Below are 17,555 nucleotides of genomic sequence, written 5' to 3'. Positions count from 1 at the left end.
GTCTGCCAGGGCAATCCAAAAAAAAACAGCGCGAAAGGATTGTCAGCTGATGTTTTCCCGGAGGAAGGAATGACTGACGACATTTACCCAGAATCACCCGCGACAATAATGATTCAACCCAGAATTCCAAGGGGCGGGGGAGACTGCGGGAACTATGGGATAGCTACGGAAGAGCTACCCACAATGCAACGCTTCAGAAATCGATGTTAGTCTCGGACCATGGACGCACAACGCCGAATTACTGTGCCTACTGTGGCCGCATGAAATCGAATTTATAGTATCAGTTTTATAAAACCGATTTTAGCTAATTCAATATTATCCCATAGTGTAGACGTGGCCTGAAATCTTTTAATCACAACTGGATGTCTTTCTGAAAACTAGGCTCTAGTTCAACCCCAACTAAAAGCTTTTCCATCCTGCCTTGCCCCCAGAAACACCACTGCTGTTCCCTGGCATCATGAACCCATCTACTTCCCACCCCCCAAAATAGCAGTAATGCATCCCAGAGATTACTTTCTCCTCTTATCTACCTCCTGGATACCTCTAACAGTCTTCTGGATTGTGTCAGGATTGTTTCAGGCAAGCAAGGAATAACTAGTAATATCTCACAGTTTGTTTATATTGCTCCTTTCCCCCAAAACAGATAATACGTTATGTACTGGGATTCTCTCATCCAGCACTAGGCTGCAGCATGACGGCTGTTGAGAGCACAGTAACACTAAACAATTTAGGAATATGAGAAAACATACTATATCCTATGTAAACTAAAGGGGAAATTAAGGAAAGCAGAATGGAATTAATCAAGTCCAATTTGGCCAAGACACTGGGGTTAGGAGACTGGCTCTTGTTTAAAAAAAAACACCATGGGAGTGCTAATGACCAAATGAAATCATGACAAATTTTACATCTCATTCTAACATGGCACCTCCAGCCACACAGCACAGCACCCCCTATCATCACGATGGCACATTTGTTCAGTACTGACTCAGGGAGAAGGGCATTAGTTACCGAACCACTGAAACTCTACACTACCTTTTACAGGTGAGCCATCAAGGACTAGTTCTGATCCAGCCCAGACCTACTTAACTTGTGAGAGTCAAGATCTGAGATGGAGTATAAGTCATACAGTGCTGGGTGGGATCATTTAGCCCTTTTAACAAATGGGCTGGTCAGCCACCCCGTACTGACACTGAGCTGTGAATTGCTTAGTCATTTTCTGCAGTTATCCCTACTTGGATTCAAAGTACTTGCAAAAAGAAACCTGGTATATTATGAATCTACCCATGGATCTTATTATTGTCAAAGTTAGTGGTGTTTTACCAAAAGTTGCCTGCTAATGGCATACTGTTTTGTTCACCTGCCTGATCCCCTAAATCAAGAAGTACATAGGAGGTCTGTTCAAGGGCATGTAGCCCGACACTGTAGCTCTGCTTTAATGCCTGCTGGGAAAATATGGAATAAGAAATGTACTTACTGTAGAGTAAGTAGTCCTCAGAGAACATGGTAATGTCTGGGGTAAACTCCAGCTAGTTTGAGGACAGCTTCTCATTCTGGTCTGTCCTTTACTTGTTCTATGTAAATGGCCCGTGTCCTTTGTACCAGTGTGTCAGCCCCACTCTCGGCTGTTATCTCAAAACCTCACTGAAGGAGTTGGAGTCAGGGTCCAACAGGGAAACCTGACACTTCACACTTACACACAATTGCATTCATGACTTGTAAAAGCCAGCAATTCTGCTATAGCTCTTGTTGGTGAGGGGATCCAGACAAGATACCAGAGGCAGGGAGTCAGATCCATTGCTGTTGGACTAGTGTAACTTCATTTCTTTCAATGGACCAATATTTAGTGGTCTCATTTTTGAGATGATCTCTCTCTTTTAATTACCCTGCCTTTCATTTTTATTTCCCTACACTGACCCCTGAATCTAGTCAAGGAAGGCTGGGCACAGCTGCTTCTAGAGCCCATCAGTGCTGGACCTGGGTCAGCCAGAGAGCAGTGGTTCAAGGGCTTAGCACATTTTATCTATCTGGAATGAAAACAAACTACATGGGGTACTTAGCAACGCCTACCCCTCTTCCTCTCTCATCTCACCCCTGGTCCATCACTAAAACACCAAGGCCCATTTCCCTCTCCAGGTGGTTGATTTCAGGGATGAGCTTGGGGCAACTTCATTTTCTTAGGGTCCTGTACATGGTAAGAAGTTCTGTGTTTGTAGGATTTGACTTGCTTTTATTGACGGTAGAAATGCATGACCCCTTGGGGTGTAAGGGTCTTCCAGTCTATTAAATATATAGTGAGATACAGAGTGACAGGATAGTCCAAAATGATGTCAAAGAAATCAGATCGGATTTGAAAATGCCACTTTTTATTTTACATGTCACATGTCTTTCTGTACATTCTCTGCAGAATTGCTAAGGGTGGTAAATAAAGCTTTATTTAAAGAAAAAAATTGTCTTTAACCGAGACACAAATAGAGAGGGAAATACATTCAAGAAGTTTCATTTCAAATTTCTGGAAGATGTTCTCTTTAAAACGTATCATCAGTTTGCTGTATTGCCTAGAAAAGCCCAGAGGTAATTGAATCACATGAAACTACGCTACACCTGCAGCTTAAGGGTTCATTGTAAAGAGAAAAAAAAAGTGATGCGCCTGTTTCTGATCTAACACTGATGTAAATCACGAGTGACTCCTCTGAAGTTAATGGCAACACACACTGATATAAAAACAAGAGAAAAATCAGGTCCCATCTATTTAAAAACAAACACTCCCCCCCCCCCACTCCCAATAACACCAAAGATTATTAAAACAAATAATTCCATTGTTTCTGTTCACTAACTTTAGATTGGCACAGTAAAACTCACCCGGGCAGTTTCACTTTCTGCTTCTCCAAACTCCTGCACTAGCCTGGATGGCTTGAGTTTGTGTTTCCAAAACTACAGGGGAGAATGTTTAAATATAAAAATAACTTGTTCTCACTGAGATGAAGAGATCAGGAAATTTCTGTGTATACTAGGTTGTGTGAAATTCATAATTTTTTTGCTAGGGGGACCAAACTACTTGCCAGTGATCTTTTTCATAACTCATGAAACTATAGTTATGTTGACTACAAGGGACAGAGGGGTGCTATTTATTTAATGTTACCTCTTTGCCTGTTCTGCATTGTCCAGTAACACTGATGCATCCCACATGTCATGTTCTGATAGAAGCCAAGATAATCACACAGAAGAAACACCTGCAGGTGGTCTTGGATTTGAAAAATGCTCCATAAAACACTAACAACAGCTACTCCAGAGACCCAGTTCTGCACTTTTTTATTTCTATCTTTTTTAGGCCTCCATCATTGTAGCATCTGAACACATCAAATATTAATAATATCTTCACAACACCCCGTGAGGTAGGGAAGTATTATTATTGAAATTGAGACTCAAACGGATTAAGGGTCTTTTCCAAGGTTGCTATGGAGGGAGTCTGTTGAACAGCTGGGAATAGACACGAGGTCTCCCAAATTCCAGTGCAGAGCCTCAATAACCAGACCATTCTTTCTCTGGATACAGATAACTTCGATGCTAACTTGCTCAGCTCAACAAAATGCCATCACTATATTAATAACAAATACGTCAAATTGTGAGAGACTTACACAGTTTTTACTGGGTTTTCCTGAACGAGGACTGAATAAAAGCCTCAGTATTTTGCACATTAATAATACACAATTACAAACTGAGTTTCATCCATAAAAGTGAGTCAGCATCATTATCCCCATATTACAGATGTGGAACTGAAGCAGAGAGGGATGTGACTTGACCAATGTCACAGTGAATTAATGGCAATTGCTTGCATGGACAAGTAAAATTAGGGAAGTATTTATGTATTTTTAAGAGTCCTGCTTGTCGCTTCAGTTCTTGAAAGTGACTCCCATTCCCTTGCATCTTCCTCCTCCTCCTCCTCCTCTTATATGGAGGAGGCTGCTAGTAGCCGTAACTAAGCTGTGCAACAAAAAGCCTGGATATCTGTAGAAGCGATTGAACAGAAAGAGGTGGAGCTGGCTCTATATGGATAGCCAGCTTTCTGTGGACCACAGACCACAACTGGAGAATCCATGTGCTAGACCACATCTGTGCTACAGAGATTTCCAAATTCAGCTGAATCTGATGGCTGTAGCTTTTCTGAATTGGAATGAGATTTATTTTTTGCGTCCAATTCGTGCCATGAGTTCTGCGTTGGCTGCTGCCTTGGCCCGCATCTGCTTAGCTTTGGCCAGATCTATCAGGATTTTCAGGATATGGGTGGGGACATCAAGTGATAGGGAGAACTTGGTCCCAGGGCTGCTCTTTTTGACGATCATGGCTTTCTTGTGGCTGAGCGAAGGCAGCAAGGAAAGCGTCCTCTTGGCTGACTCCTTCAGCAATGCTCAACGTGTTTCCTTGTGGCTAGACTCAGCCTTGTCATCACTACTATGGCGACTTCCATTTGCTACTGAGAGGCCCTTAGCAGCAAGAAGGTTCATGCTCTTGCTGTTTTCCATGGTTTCTCTGCTCACTGGGTTTCCCTTCTCAGGGCCGGTTTGGTGAAAGTTTGCTTCCGCATCGTAGATATTCTGAAACATCTCACTCCCCATTTTCTTAGAGGCTCTTGCTGGAGCCCAGGACAGAATCAGGAAGCTCAGTAACACTAAGATTCTGTGGCAGGGCATCTTCTAGGAAATCTGCAAATGAACATGCAATGCACTTTCAGTAATGAGCAGGGGCCATTCCATGGAAAATCAAACAGGCTATGTACAGAAAGAGAGGATCTTTACACATGTTATAGCCTCAAATCCTTGTCCTGTATCAGCCACATAACAGTCTGCAAAAGGAGGATTTTTTCTTAACTGACACTAATTTGTGTTGCTGCCAGCTGCACCCAAGATGTTTAGCAGCAGAGCAATCCCATTCTGTCTGCATGCAAGTGGCAGGTGCATACTGTTTAGATGTGCCTCACGAATGCCTACTTGGTTGTAGTGAGTGAAATGATTTGTGTGTGTTTTGTATATCACTTTGTAAAGTGCATTGGGACTTCAGGAATAAAGGCACTAAAGCCAGGCCGACTCTAGGCACTAGCAAACCAAGCATGTGCTTGGGGCAGGCACAACTTCCGGATCCCATTTTTGTTTTTGTTTTTGCTGTTAGCTGCGTTCCCGGAGGGTTTGGGGGTTTTTTTTGGCTTGAGGTGGCAAAGAACGTAGAACCAGCCCTAACTAGAGCAATGTAAAATACCATGCAGGTGAGTAAGATATAGAGAGCCAAGGATGTGGTCGAGACAAGCCCGCTGCACCACCTCTACACGTGAGGATTCCTCTCTTTTATAGAGGAAATCTTGGGGGAAGGGGCTCCTCAAGGCAGCTTTATGACTATTTTATGTTGATTCACCAGTGCAAAGCAGCTGGAGCCAAGGATCTGGCCCATTACCTACAAATTACATTGCTTCTCGTAAGGAGAAAGGGGCGAAAAGCACCTTAGACATATAGAGGGCCAGAAAATCATGTTTTGGGAATGACAAAGCCCTTAAAGCCAGTGAGAAGTGCCGGGCACCCTGCGTCAATGGGTGCCAAATCCTCAGAGTCTGAGGGACACCTTTGGGTAAGTGGCTGAGGTTTTAAAAAGTCTTTCTTGAAAATAAAGATTTGCCTTTTTTGAGCCAAGATGTTTGATTGAGTTCATCTCTGCTGAAAGCTTGCCTAGCATTTCAAGGGAGTTTGAGGGACACTGATCGAGTGGAGGCAAATCCCTTTCAGTTTGCTGCCATCTAGGAGGCAGGAATTAGCCTGTCTGTTTAATGTATGTCACTGGGAATGCACTGATCTTCCTTTCCAGGTGGGAATGCTAGCAATGCCTAGGTCTGTCTGCATGGGAGTTGCTCACCACTGTTCTAGGTACATCCAGGCAAAATGCCCCTGCTTTGCTACCAGACATGATGGGTGCATCCCAGGTAGAACACACGTACTGTCCTGCCCAGCGTACCAGGAAAATCCAAGTAAAACACTTCTGCTGTGCTGGCAAACATACCAGGTATGCTCACATCTGGGATTTAGTCGGTTCGCGGCCTAGGCCAAAAGTGACATAATCTTGGACTATTCCCTTAAACACAAATCTTATGGGGAGACTAGTCCATCACCTGCCCCAGCTCCAAAGGACAAGCATTTTGGCCATTTAACTCTTATTTTACAACTTTTATTTTCACCAAATTCTTTTTAAAGGTTAATGGAGGAGACAGTTCCCTATTGTTTTTGCATATGTTGTTTGGCAGTTAGTTCCTTTGCCCATTACTGATGCTGCCTCTTCTGACAAAATCCAAAAAGCAGAGAACACCCCCTCCCCTAAACAGTCCTTTGGAAATCCTTTTTTCTATGCAGCCTCATAGAATTTGCCTGAAGTTATTTGCAATGATTTATTTCTAGGGGAAAAGGCAGAAAAATCCCTCCCCACTTCCAAACTGCCACCTCATTCTAAATGCTCTGTACCCACCCCGCCTTCCCCCCAGCCAGGGAACATCCTCTCCCCTTCCCCTACAGTTGCCATTTTAATTTGTAATTTATCATACAAGGTGCTATTTAGCCCAGTCTGCCTCCAGCCCTCTGTGATCTCCTCCCAACATCAACTTCATAGAGACTTTCCTGGGTATTTCTTGCCAAAAAGGGTTAGAAGCTTGATTTTTTTGGTGACATTAGAAAGGGGAAAATTGGAAGGTTTGTTGGGGAGGCGTAGGCCACAACTTTACCTTTGGGCCCTAAATTCTGAGGAATGTAGTTAGTCTGAGCAGGACTTCTGGGATTAATGGATTTGGGAGGTAATGGATAGCAAGGTAACATTTCAATGGATTGGGACATTCCAGTTACCTTCACTTTTCTTTGTGATGTTGTTAGCTGATCTTCTTGGTACTTTTGCATTCCCCCCCCCCCCCGAATTAAAACGTTAATTTCCTCTTCATCTCATGCCCTTTATCTATTCCATTACCCAAGGAAATAAACTCGAAAAACCTTTTCAGATTGGATCATGTCAGTTTAGGGAATTTATCTCAGGCTGGCAAAATAACAAGCTGAATGACCTATTAGATATTTCCCATGACTAAAACTTATGATCTTTCCTTTGAACATTAAATTGGAAATTAAAAATGTAAATCTGAAGGTTTTTTTAGGCTCTCTTTCTGTCCTGCAATCTATTCTTGATACCCATTTCCCTATGATGCAAGAACATTTTACTTTACTTGAATCTATGTTTTCTGGGGCATAAGCTAACAAACTGGTAAACTAAGGCAATAAGAGATTAAGTAATTTATGTAAAAATCACACAAGTCAGTGGCAGGAATAGAACTCTTCTAGGCACCTGCTATAACCACTAAATCACAGTGTTTTGTATAGCCAGGTATCAAACCTATGTCTTGATGCCCAGTCCCTTCTGCTCTAAACACCAGACCCCACTCCATACAGGTTAGTCACTTGTGTCCCACAAGAAGGAGCTTAAATTGATCCTCCACAGACGTAGCTACCCTCACCTTGAGCTTCTCTCATCATTGGCCCAGAACTTCAGTTGCTACACATCCCCAAACTCACGTATCAGTCCCTCAAGTTTGAAAAAGAATTGAAGAGACCTTGTGCTATGGACGCAGCTATGGTCACACACATATCATTGCATAAGTGGTGGGATCAGGAAAGATTCCAAAAAAAGGTGATTGCCTTATAAGCACCTCATTTGGGAAAGATCTCCTATCAGATTGGCCTTCCCAACAAGACCTTTGACTAATATCCAGGTTGTATTCATTCTTCTTTTAACTCTAGTTCCTTATTCTTCATTTTAGCACCAGGGGCCAGTGGGATTAAATCTCCGTTGTGCTAGATTGTCATCCTGCAGGCATTTTTGTAGCTTTAATTCTGTCACATTTTGCATTATTGGTTGCGCAGAGTATGTTCCCTCAATGTATCCTGCTCAGTCAGACACTCAAGCCCCAGCACTGTTTTACTGAAGCTAGATGACCCTCGACTGTTAAGAATTCCTAGATCCCCAGGACAGGTTTGAACAAGTGTTTAGATTTCAGATTTACATTTTCTGTATGGTTGCATGGGTACATTTGCCCAAGATCCAGGGGAAGGAGCTAAAAATCACATTTGCTGATTGTGTAAAACCAATTTATAATCTCTCTCTCTCAATTCAATCTTAAGCATTTTAAATACATAGCAGGAACCAGGTACCAGAGACACAAATGAAAACCGTATATTCTTTCCCAGAGGATCATGATCTATCATTTAAATTAGACCCTTAATTTATGGTAAAGTTTGAAATCTCACCTTTCCCAGTAGAACCTTCTGCCAGCCGTGACCCCTTCAAATACAACTTTGTACAACTTCAACAAACTAGTCACACTCCACTGAAGTTAGCAGAGAGAATAGCTGAGTTAGGAGCCTCTTGCAACTGCTGCCTCTGAGTAAGGGCAGCACGGTCTCTCTTCATTCAGCGCCTTATTGTCACCCCAGTGCTGTCTCCTCCTCCTCCTCCTGCCCTGAGGCTGGATTTGACACAGGGTGAAGAGGTGTTAATGAGAATTTTGCCTCAGTACAGATGAGATCATCTCAGAGGGGTGACAGGGCGGGGGGGGAATGCTTGCCCCCTTCCCTAGCTCCCCACCAGCACAATGAGTGTTTCAGGGTATTCTGGGAATGTGATGCAGCGGAGTATTAATTATTTCATGTTTGACTATCAAGATGATTTTTCCATTTAATTGAGCACTCCTGCCCCTGTCATCCTTGTTTAACTATCTGAGGAGGGGGGAAAAAACACATGCCAAAGCCTCAGGGAAGTATCAGTGACACTTCTGGATGAGTGACATTCTCAAACATCAAATATATCATGCTGTAAAAGGTTTTCTGACTTTTAAATGTGCTGTTTTGGAGCCAGTAGCCTGGCTCCTCCTGGCTGGGGTGCTGTTACTGTGATATGCTGGCAAGTGGTACATATCACATCACTGGGTGTTTATCCCTTGTAAGTAACAGTACTTCACATGGCTATAGCCCCTTCCACAACAGCATCTCAAAGCACTTTACAAACATTAATCAATTTAACCACACAACATGCCCCACATGGGTATCAGCTTCATTTGCTGATGGGGAAACTGAGGCCCAGAGAGGTGACATGGTTTGCTGAGTGGGGCATAAGGACTCAGGAGTCATAGTCCCCAATTCCCTGGTCTAATAATTATTAAAGTCAAATTATTACTTCACTGCGCAGGAGATGGCCTGGATAACCCAAAAGGACTTTCTAGCTCTTCTCTGGTTATTTGCACATTTCTAAGACACCTATCACCATAATGTATATTTAGAACAACAACAGGGCCTCCAAGAGGGGTATTCAGATTCCTGTCCCCTCGCCACAAATTGCACCTACTGGCTCCTGAGCCGTTCAGTTGGCACAGTTAATTGCAGCAGTAGCGTTGCTCGGGCCCTTCCACAGCTTATTTGGCAGGCTGAAGTCTTCTGAAAGAGATGAGTCTGTGAAGGTTGCAAGACTCATGTATAGCTTGATTATTGGTGACACAGTGTTTCACAGATAAGGGCCTCTACCAAAAATGGCAAGCTCCCATGAGGTGAGACTTGCATGTGGTCAGCCACATATCATCCCGAGACCAATGCTGTCACAGTTGGGTATGTAGGGGGAGGTGGTCTCTGAGTCAAGGTACAGCCCATCAGGGCTTCAGAGAGAAGGGCCAGGAGCAGACACAAAATTGACTTGGAAGCCATCATAGAGTGTGGGCATGATGTGCCCTCATCTAGCCCTTATGCCTAGTGGGGAGGAGGCTGTGTGCTGAAGCCCTGGCATTTCCTAGGCAGCCTTCTGGGTCAGCCCAAATTCAAGGTGAGCTTTTTAGCCCTCTAAGAAATGCTCTCATTGGCAGCTTCAGTGAGGAGGCAGGCTCTTTCACTGCTGAACTGTGTGTGTGTGTGCAGGGCGGGGGGGGCGGGAGGGGGGGGGAGAAACGAACAACTGGGATCCTCCCTGCCAGTCACCGTATGAGCTTTAGGAAGGCACTTTACAAACAATACCACCACAGTCTGACAATGATAGAAAGTGGCTGGATGCCAGCCCGTGGCTTCTTATGTGAAATGAGCTGGTGGGTCTTCAGCCTAGCATGGACTGCTGTTGCAGAACCACCACCATCAAGTTGGCATTAACTGGCATCTCTGTTAGGCCCAGGCCAAAGAGCCAGTGTGACTGATCTCGCCTCTTACCACTAGAGGGGGCCCTGTCAAGGTTCAGGCTGAGACACACGGACAGTGGTGGGGTAGGTGGAGGAGCTTGCCCTGCTGCTGCCCAAGCACATAAGCTGTTCTTCTGATACGTGGGAATGAGTCTCACCATCAAGCCAGTAGCGTCCACTCCACCAGCAGAAATTCACATCTCCTCCCCACATCCCTTGGCCCCAATCTGTTTCAACCTGCAGCTCTGCCTCTGCTCAGGTCAGCCAGTGAACATCAGGAGCCCACCAGAGGGTGAATCCAGCTCCAGGGCATCAATTTGGGGTATGGTCCTACCAAATTCACAGTCCATTTTGGCCAATTTCAGGGTCATAGAATTTTAAAAATCGTAATTTTCATGATTTCAGATATTTAAATCTGAAAGTTCACAGTGTTGTAACTGTGGGGGTCCTGACTCAACTCTGAAGGCAGCAGTGCGTAAGGATGGCATGGTATGGTAATTCTGTGTTACTACTGGTGGGGCGCCGCCATCAGAGCTGAGCGCCTGGCCAGCAGCCACCGCTCTCCGGCCATCCAGCTTTGAAAGCAGCACAGAAGGAAGGGTGGCAATATCACAACTCCCCACAATAACCATATTACCCCCCACCAATCCTTTTTGGGGTCAGGACTCCAGTCAGAGAAACACTAGTCTCCCCCATGAAATCTGTATAGTATGAGGTAAAAGCACACAAAAGGCCAGATTTCATTGTTTGTGAATTTGGTAGGGGCCTAGTTATGGGATGAGGCTGGTGACAGCAGTCACAGTCACACTCACGCACAATGGGAGAAAGCCAGTTGTGAGTGAATAGACCTGCTTTGCCTGGCCAGTTACTCTTGCCACACACACTGGGGGTCTTTGTCTGATGCTATTAATAACCGTGTTCTGCAGCTTAGGCCTGGAAGGCTTTGGGCCGTGTTAGGGGACCACTGAACAGCCCCCGGGGCTCCCCATTCAGAGGCTGACTGGAAGTTGAGTTGATGTGGTTGCAATGACGCATGTATTGGGATACCCCTTGCTGTGCCAGCTCTTGCTCAGGCCAGGCTGGAAGTGGGCCAGGCTGATTTCCAGCAGCCAGAGTCATGCCCTAGGCCACGGTGGGCAGAGATGGGTTATTTTTAGACATTTTTGGTTTAGCTTGTGTTTTGTTGAGTGGGGGATGTGCCTGCCCCAGGAGCGGAGTAGGGAGATGGCGGCTGCTCGAATGAGTTGAGGCTGCATAGGACAGGCAGGTCCTTTGGTACAGTGGTGCTAAAGCACCAGGATCTGAGCCTCAGGTCCTGTGGAGTCTCCCTTTACTGGTGAACAAGTGCAAAGTGCTTTGAGCACAGGACAGGGAGCAAGAGACTCCTGTGTTATACTGCCAGCTCTGATACTCCCTCCTCCTGTGGCTCTGGGCAAGTCACTTTCCCTTTCTATGCCTCGGTTTCCTTTTCTATAACAAGGGACAGCAGATACCTGGGGATGCCTCACAGTAGGGTGTTGGGGGCCATTTGTTCATGCCTGTAAAGTGCGCTGAAGATTACGTCTACTATAGACTCATCCATTTGGGTACAGAGTAAGCACTGCACAGAGGCCAAGGAGTGGCTGGACTGGGGGACCTGTAGGGTAAGAGACCAGAACCTCACTCTGCTCCCATATGGGTTAAAGACCCTGCTGAAAGCGCAGGGCAAGGGGTGGATTCTTCCTTGGTGTGTCCAGGAACTGTTAGGGACCCTCCTTCATCCTTTGCTCAGAAGGAGCTGAGTGCACAGTCTGTCTTCCAGCTCTCCTCCCATTCTCAGTGCTGAGCCCAACACAGAAATGTGCCTACTTGATGCCTCTCATCTTTGCAGGTAATAGAGAATCTTGTGTTGTTGCTTATAGGGTCTGTCATGGTCTGAGGGCTTCCATTGTTGGCCTTCAGCGAGGGCTGGGTTCATTTATGTACCAACAGCCTGTCCTGCTTTGCTAGCTGAAACCATGAAGAGGGCAGGAGAAAGAGAATGCAGGGAACAGAGGCCTTCCTTATTGAGTGAAATCTGCCTGCCAGCTCGTCAGAGCAGCTGAAATTAGACTGAAGGCGCGGATTCACATAAAGCATCGGAAATGTTATACAGAGCACGGTCGCAGTGACACAGCATGTGCCGAACAAATAAGCATTGGAGCTCTCATGCCCTAGCCCTTGCTGATGACTAAGCTGCTGACGTGGGCAGAGTGTCCCCCAAGAAGTCACACGCTTGGTCATGTGAGTGAGGTGTGCAGCACTGCTGAGTGGAGCCAGAGCAGAATATTAACCCTAGTGGGCTAGTTTCTGTAATTAGCTGGCTGCAACTGTAAAGACACAACAAATGGGCAAAAATGATCACATCTACTTGACAGATAGGTGGCTTTCCTTACTTTTCAGCCAGTCGCAGTAACAAGTTCAGGCTTGTATATCAAATTGGGAACAACCCTCATACACTCTCTATGGAGCTCTTTAATGGCAGCTGTGAGTCTTGGCACTAACTTGCTCCTCTCTATTATAGGCCAAAAAGCAAAAGGGCTGGATAAAGTGATGGAGAGAGAGACATACACACACATTTCTAAAGGCCTCCAAATTCCAGCAAGTGAAGAGTGTAGAAACACTGTGAGGCAGCGATGAGCAAGAGGTTCTGTGGTGGGTAGAGAGAGGCACAGCATTAACAGACAGACTGGTAAGCCCAACAGAAATGAGGTATCACAAACTTTTATTTGCCAGATTTTGAGTTTTTGCACCATATGTCATGAAAGGCACTTGACCGAAAAAAACAATAACCCAGCATGGCTTGCCTCTAGATTCTGCAGGAGGAGTTCAAGATCAGGAGCAGTAACAAGCCTTGTACAGTGTGTACCTGAGCAACTGGAGTGACACAAAGTAACACGCTCTGCATGGTGCTGGGAGCTGCCTGCTTTGCTTCCATGGCAAGCAGATCGAGCAGCTACAAAAAGCAACAGAGGGTGGGAGGCTGGGATCATAGTTACCCTTCTCTGAATCTATCCAGACAAATCTTCCTAAAGTCACTGCCAGGCAGCGTGGTATTTTGCCTCTTTCACAGCTGTTGCCAGGCGACACTGTAGTGAAACTCATCACTGGATACTGACAAACACTTCCCCCAAAAGATGCAGGGAACATGCTAATAAGTTTATTGATGATCTACAGCAAGGTCACATGGGCCCAGATGTAAGGAGGATGGTGGTTCTCAACTTCTAGGGGACCTTTATGGAAAAAGCTGAAAGATTGTTTCCATGGTCATTCTTGCACATCGCACAGTGCTGGATCCCTGTGAAAGCACTGGGCACTGACCCAGGCATCCCATGGAAGTGGCCAATCCATGCAGGCTGAGAGAAGGTCTGTCCTCAACTGAGTCAGATGTTTTAGTGCCCATTACTGTAACAGGGGGCTTCTCACTCACACCCATTCTTCAAAGATCTAAGCACAAATTCAGAGGAGGTTGCTGAAAACATCGCAGCACAATTCCAGCCAGCTGGGCAGGTGACATGATACATCAGCAACTCTAAGATACTGCTGGTTACTTAGGACTGCGTCAGGAGCCAAGACCTCAGAATTGGGCCATTACCAGAAAACACAGTAATAGCAGCAGTCTTTAGTAAGGATCTGAACTGTAATCAAAATGGAGATCCACAGTAAATGCACTGAGATCACAACAGTGCTGCATACGCATGTCTTCCCAGGCATAGTTCTTACTCTGTACTGTTGAGCCAGGCAGTCTTTCAATAGCAAGACTGCCGCACCACACGAAGCCAGGCACTTTGTACCTAGACTTGAAACACCAGTCACATTTCCCTCAACTACATCTGTTTCAAGCCACTTCACAGGAACATGAGCCGATGACTACAGAAACAATCTTTTAGAGTCACACTGCGGTTCCCCAGTGAAATTTGTCTGTGCCTGTGTTTTAGCCCAGGGAGTTCCCTCATTAGTGATCATTACAATAACTGCATCAGATTCCAATTACTGCAGCTTTAAATGACACCTCCCTTGCATTCAGACACACAGACACATGTTGTATACATATATACACACACACAGTGCAGCAATATATAGATATCATATATACACCCACCCACTGGAATGGTTTCAGATCTGACAGTTACCCTTGTTTCCCTTTTCAGAACAGCTGTGTAAAGATGGGAGGTTTGTACTGACACTTTACATAACTGAAAGAGAGTGTGAGACGGTCCAACTAGGGACACAGCGTTTTGGGTGGGGAAAAAGGGTGATGGTATAAAACCAGGATTGCAGTCTTTACAAAGCTTTTTAAAATGTTGTATGATGGCAGGAACTTACAATAGCATAGCACCATCCTCAGTGTTTCCCTGATTATTCTCATAACATGGTTCAGCACCACTAGGTTAAAGAAAAGCATTGTTAAAATGGCTGTGGATCAATGTGCATCATACAGACAAATCCACACACGTACACAAACGCTCTGGCCTTTGTTTGGGTTTCTTCCAATACTGTCACTCTTGCTTGAGAATGTTGGTTACTGTTCAGGATTAAGGTGAAACTTCTTCAAATGAAATTTATTTTGGAGAAAGTGAGGAATGTTTCCTTTGACAGATTTGTTGCTCTTTCACAGCTGTCTATGCCTCACCCAGTGGCATAACAAGCACAGATGTTACAGCCTTAACCCCTGTGAAGCCCCTGCCTGGAACCTGAGAGGTTAATTCAATTAGTAATTAAATAAAAATCATGATTTTCCAAATCCCAAGTCTCTACATGGTGTGAAATTTGCAAATGGTCCTGACTAGAGTTTATCTGAAATCCAGAATTAATTTTTACAACATCCTGATTTCTTTTCTTTAATCAGAAGTCTTGGATATTCTCAGTGACCTCTGTAAAATCAGCTTTGCCTGGGCACAAAATTGCACTGGAGGTCCAGCCAGGTGTGAATTGAGTTTCCCAGCAGCTGTTTTATCCCAACTGAATGTTTGCAGACATCAAGCAGCACACAGTGCAGGGGAGCAGTACACGAGAGATGTAGCTAACATCCAGGATTTGGTAGAGGCCAGCAGGAAAGTGCCTTTAACAAGCCCCACTCACCACCCTTAGTTACTATAAAATGGTTTGAAAGAAAAGGCAGAGATGATGGCGAATGGAGTGTGCAAACAGTCTGGTCCTACTGGAGCATGGAGATTTGAGACACCAACTAGGTCCTTTCCTTTGGCAAATCCTGTTCCGGAGCAGAACAGATTTCTTGGGGATCCAGAGGGAAATGCTGTTTTGGAGCAGAACAAATTTCTTGGGGATCCAGAGGAAAATGCACAGACCATGAGAGAGAGAGGCTGGTCTCCACTGCCAAGCAGTAAACCATATTTTGCTATTTGCAACGTGCTTGTCTGCGAGGGCTTCTGAGCATGGAGCTAAGAGAAGTGTTGGGCTGAGAATGGTGGAATTGCCTATACAGAAGGTCCCTGGCTCTGGCTCTTGCTGGGGGCCTGAGGAGAACTGACACCTAGTCAGTCTCTTCCAAGCCATGAGATCGCATCTCTAAGATTTAAGGGCTGCCCAACTGGGTTGTTCTTCCTCCTCTCCGATACAGTCCAAATGCCTGGGATATGCCAGGAGAGGAAGGTAGCCTGTATGCCCTTCGGGTGGAATTGCCGACAGCCCAATGAGTCCCCCCAAAAGACAAACCGCAAGAGAAAAGAAAGCACAGAATTACAAGCCACAAGGAGCATTTCCAGTGCCTGGGGGATGGAGTGGGGCAGCTTCCACGCAGAAACCAAGAAGATTTTACATCATGCGAACTTTGGCACTGAATCCAGGGGCTTTGTGCATTTATGCTGCCATTCACAACTCTGCTCATTGAGCGCGTCGTACACCAATTCCACAGGAGCAGTTTGGCCAGGAGACATTCAAGCTGGCTAGTCCATTTCACAAGCAGGGTCCCACAGGCCTTTGAACCAGAAATAAAGCCGGTGGCAATATGAACAGGTTTGGACCAGCTAACGCATTGTGCGAGTTCTTAATCAGCATCAAATAAGTTAAAAAAGCTCTAATTCAAAACTGTTGGCTTTTTAAAGAGGTTACAGATCTTTTTTTTCCATTTGATAAAAATTTCACCTTAATTTAAAAATAATAATAAAAAAGTAAAACCAAGAGCAGCACAAACACATTACGAAATAGCACCAAGTCTCTGCTCCAGCAATCTGACATGCGGGGCAGTGCTGCAGGGAGCAGAGATGGCAACAAGGAGAGTCTCAGACCAAACACACCATGTATGGCTGGGACCTGGGTGAGGCCCAGAGTAGGTTCCCCTGTAGGAGCCTGTAAGAGTCTTTCACTCAGAGAGCAGGTGGGGTCTTCTCCCCCTTTGGTCAGTTCCCCCTTGGACAGGGAAACCCCACTAAAATAGGGCAGTTTATGCATTCCTCTTCCCATCTGATGTGTTGTCAGCAGCAGTTTGGGCATCTGCAGAGAAAGAGGAAAGAGCAGTAAAAGCAGACGACTAGGAGTCAAGACCCCTACACCCCAGCACCTAAACACACTGGTGTTACAGCCTCCCCATTTTCACCTACATTCTCGGCTGAATCAGCACAAAGGGACATTTACTGTCCTAGATCCATTGGCAATGGAGAGGAGTGGCACTGCTGGTCACCCACCTGAATCTGCCTGGTGCCTGCATTGGAGATCACAGTCCTCCTTGGTGTAGAAACGGTTGAGGTTCCCCCTGCAGCCGCTGTAGACGAAAGGCCGGCACTCTGCCACTTTTTGGTTATAATACCACCTGAGTGTGAACCTGCTGCAGTCTCCCTCGTCCAGGGGCAAGCTGCAGAGGTCAGCTGGGAGGGAAAAAAAGTGAACAGAGTTGCTAGTTAGGTTCCCTGGGTCAGAGAGAGAAAAGAAATTGATGCTTAAAAATCTGCTCTGACATCATACCTAGCAAATCATCATCAGAAGACATTAGTATGCCTCTTGCCCTTCAGAACCCAAGGCAACCCCCCAGTAAGGTACAGCTAGACAGAAATGGAGAGGAGCCAGATGGGGTTGGCAGTTTATATATGAACGGAAGGCACTTAAACATTATGCATTGGTCATACTTCTGTGGAAAGGAAAACTGAGGCATGCCACCTCGTTGATTTAAAGACTGAATGCCAAACTAATTCAACTCTGGAAAGCACTGTTATCTGCAGTGCGTTCACACCAGCTGAAAGGGAAGAAGTGTTGTCCGTGCTGCAAAACCACAACATATTTTCTAACAAGCCAGGGCAGACACACTTAACTGACTCAAAATCATTAAAGAAAGACCACAGCCACCTCCCAGCAGATCTACAGG

At 45.4% G+C, this 17,555-nt stretch overlaps 1 protein-coding gene across 1 annotated transcript in view; it reads right to left on the bottom strand.

The window, feature by feature from the left end:
• Positions 1-12,997: 12,997 nt before the first annotated feature.
• COL7A1 (collagen type VII alpha 1 chain) overlaps positions 12,998-17,555 on the bottom strand; it is a 96,847-nt gene continuing 92,289 nt past the window's right edge. Inside the window, exons 115-117 of the mRNA XM_075073324.1 lie at positions 16,882-17,061; positions 16,495-16,690; positions 12,998-14,623 (exon numbers count right to left, since the gene is read on the bottom strand). Of these exons, the coding sequence (XP_074929425.1) occupies positions 16,641-16,690; positions 16,882-17,061 (230 nt within the window). The 3' untranslated portion in view covers positions 12,998-14,623; positions 16,495-16,640. The remainder of the gene's footprint in view (positions 14,624-16,494; positions 16,691-16,881; positions 17,062-17,555) is intronic.

The sequence above is a fragment of the Chelonoidis abingdonii genome, chromosome 17 (genome assembly GCF_003597395.2).
Source record: "Chelonoidis abingdonii isolate Lonesome George chromosome 17, CheloAbing_2.0, whole genome shotgun sequence".
Classification (NCBI taxonomy): domain Eukaryota; kingdom Metazoa; phylum Chordata; order Testudines; family Testudinidae; genus Chelonoidis; species Chelonoidis abingdonii.
The sequence above is the reverse complement of the archived record's forward strand: the minus strand, read 5'-3'. Positions and strand labels throughout refer to the sequence as shown.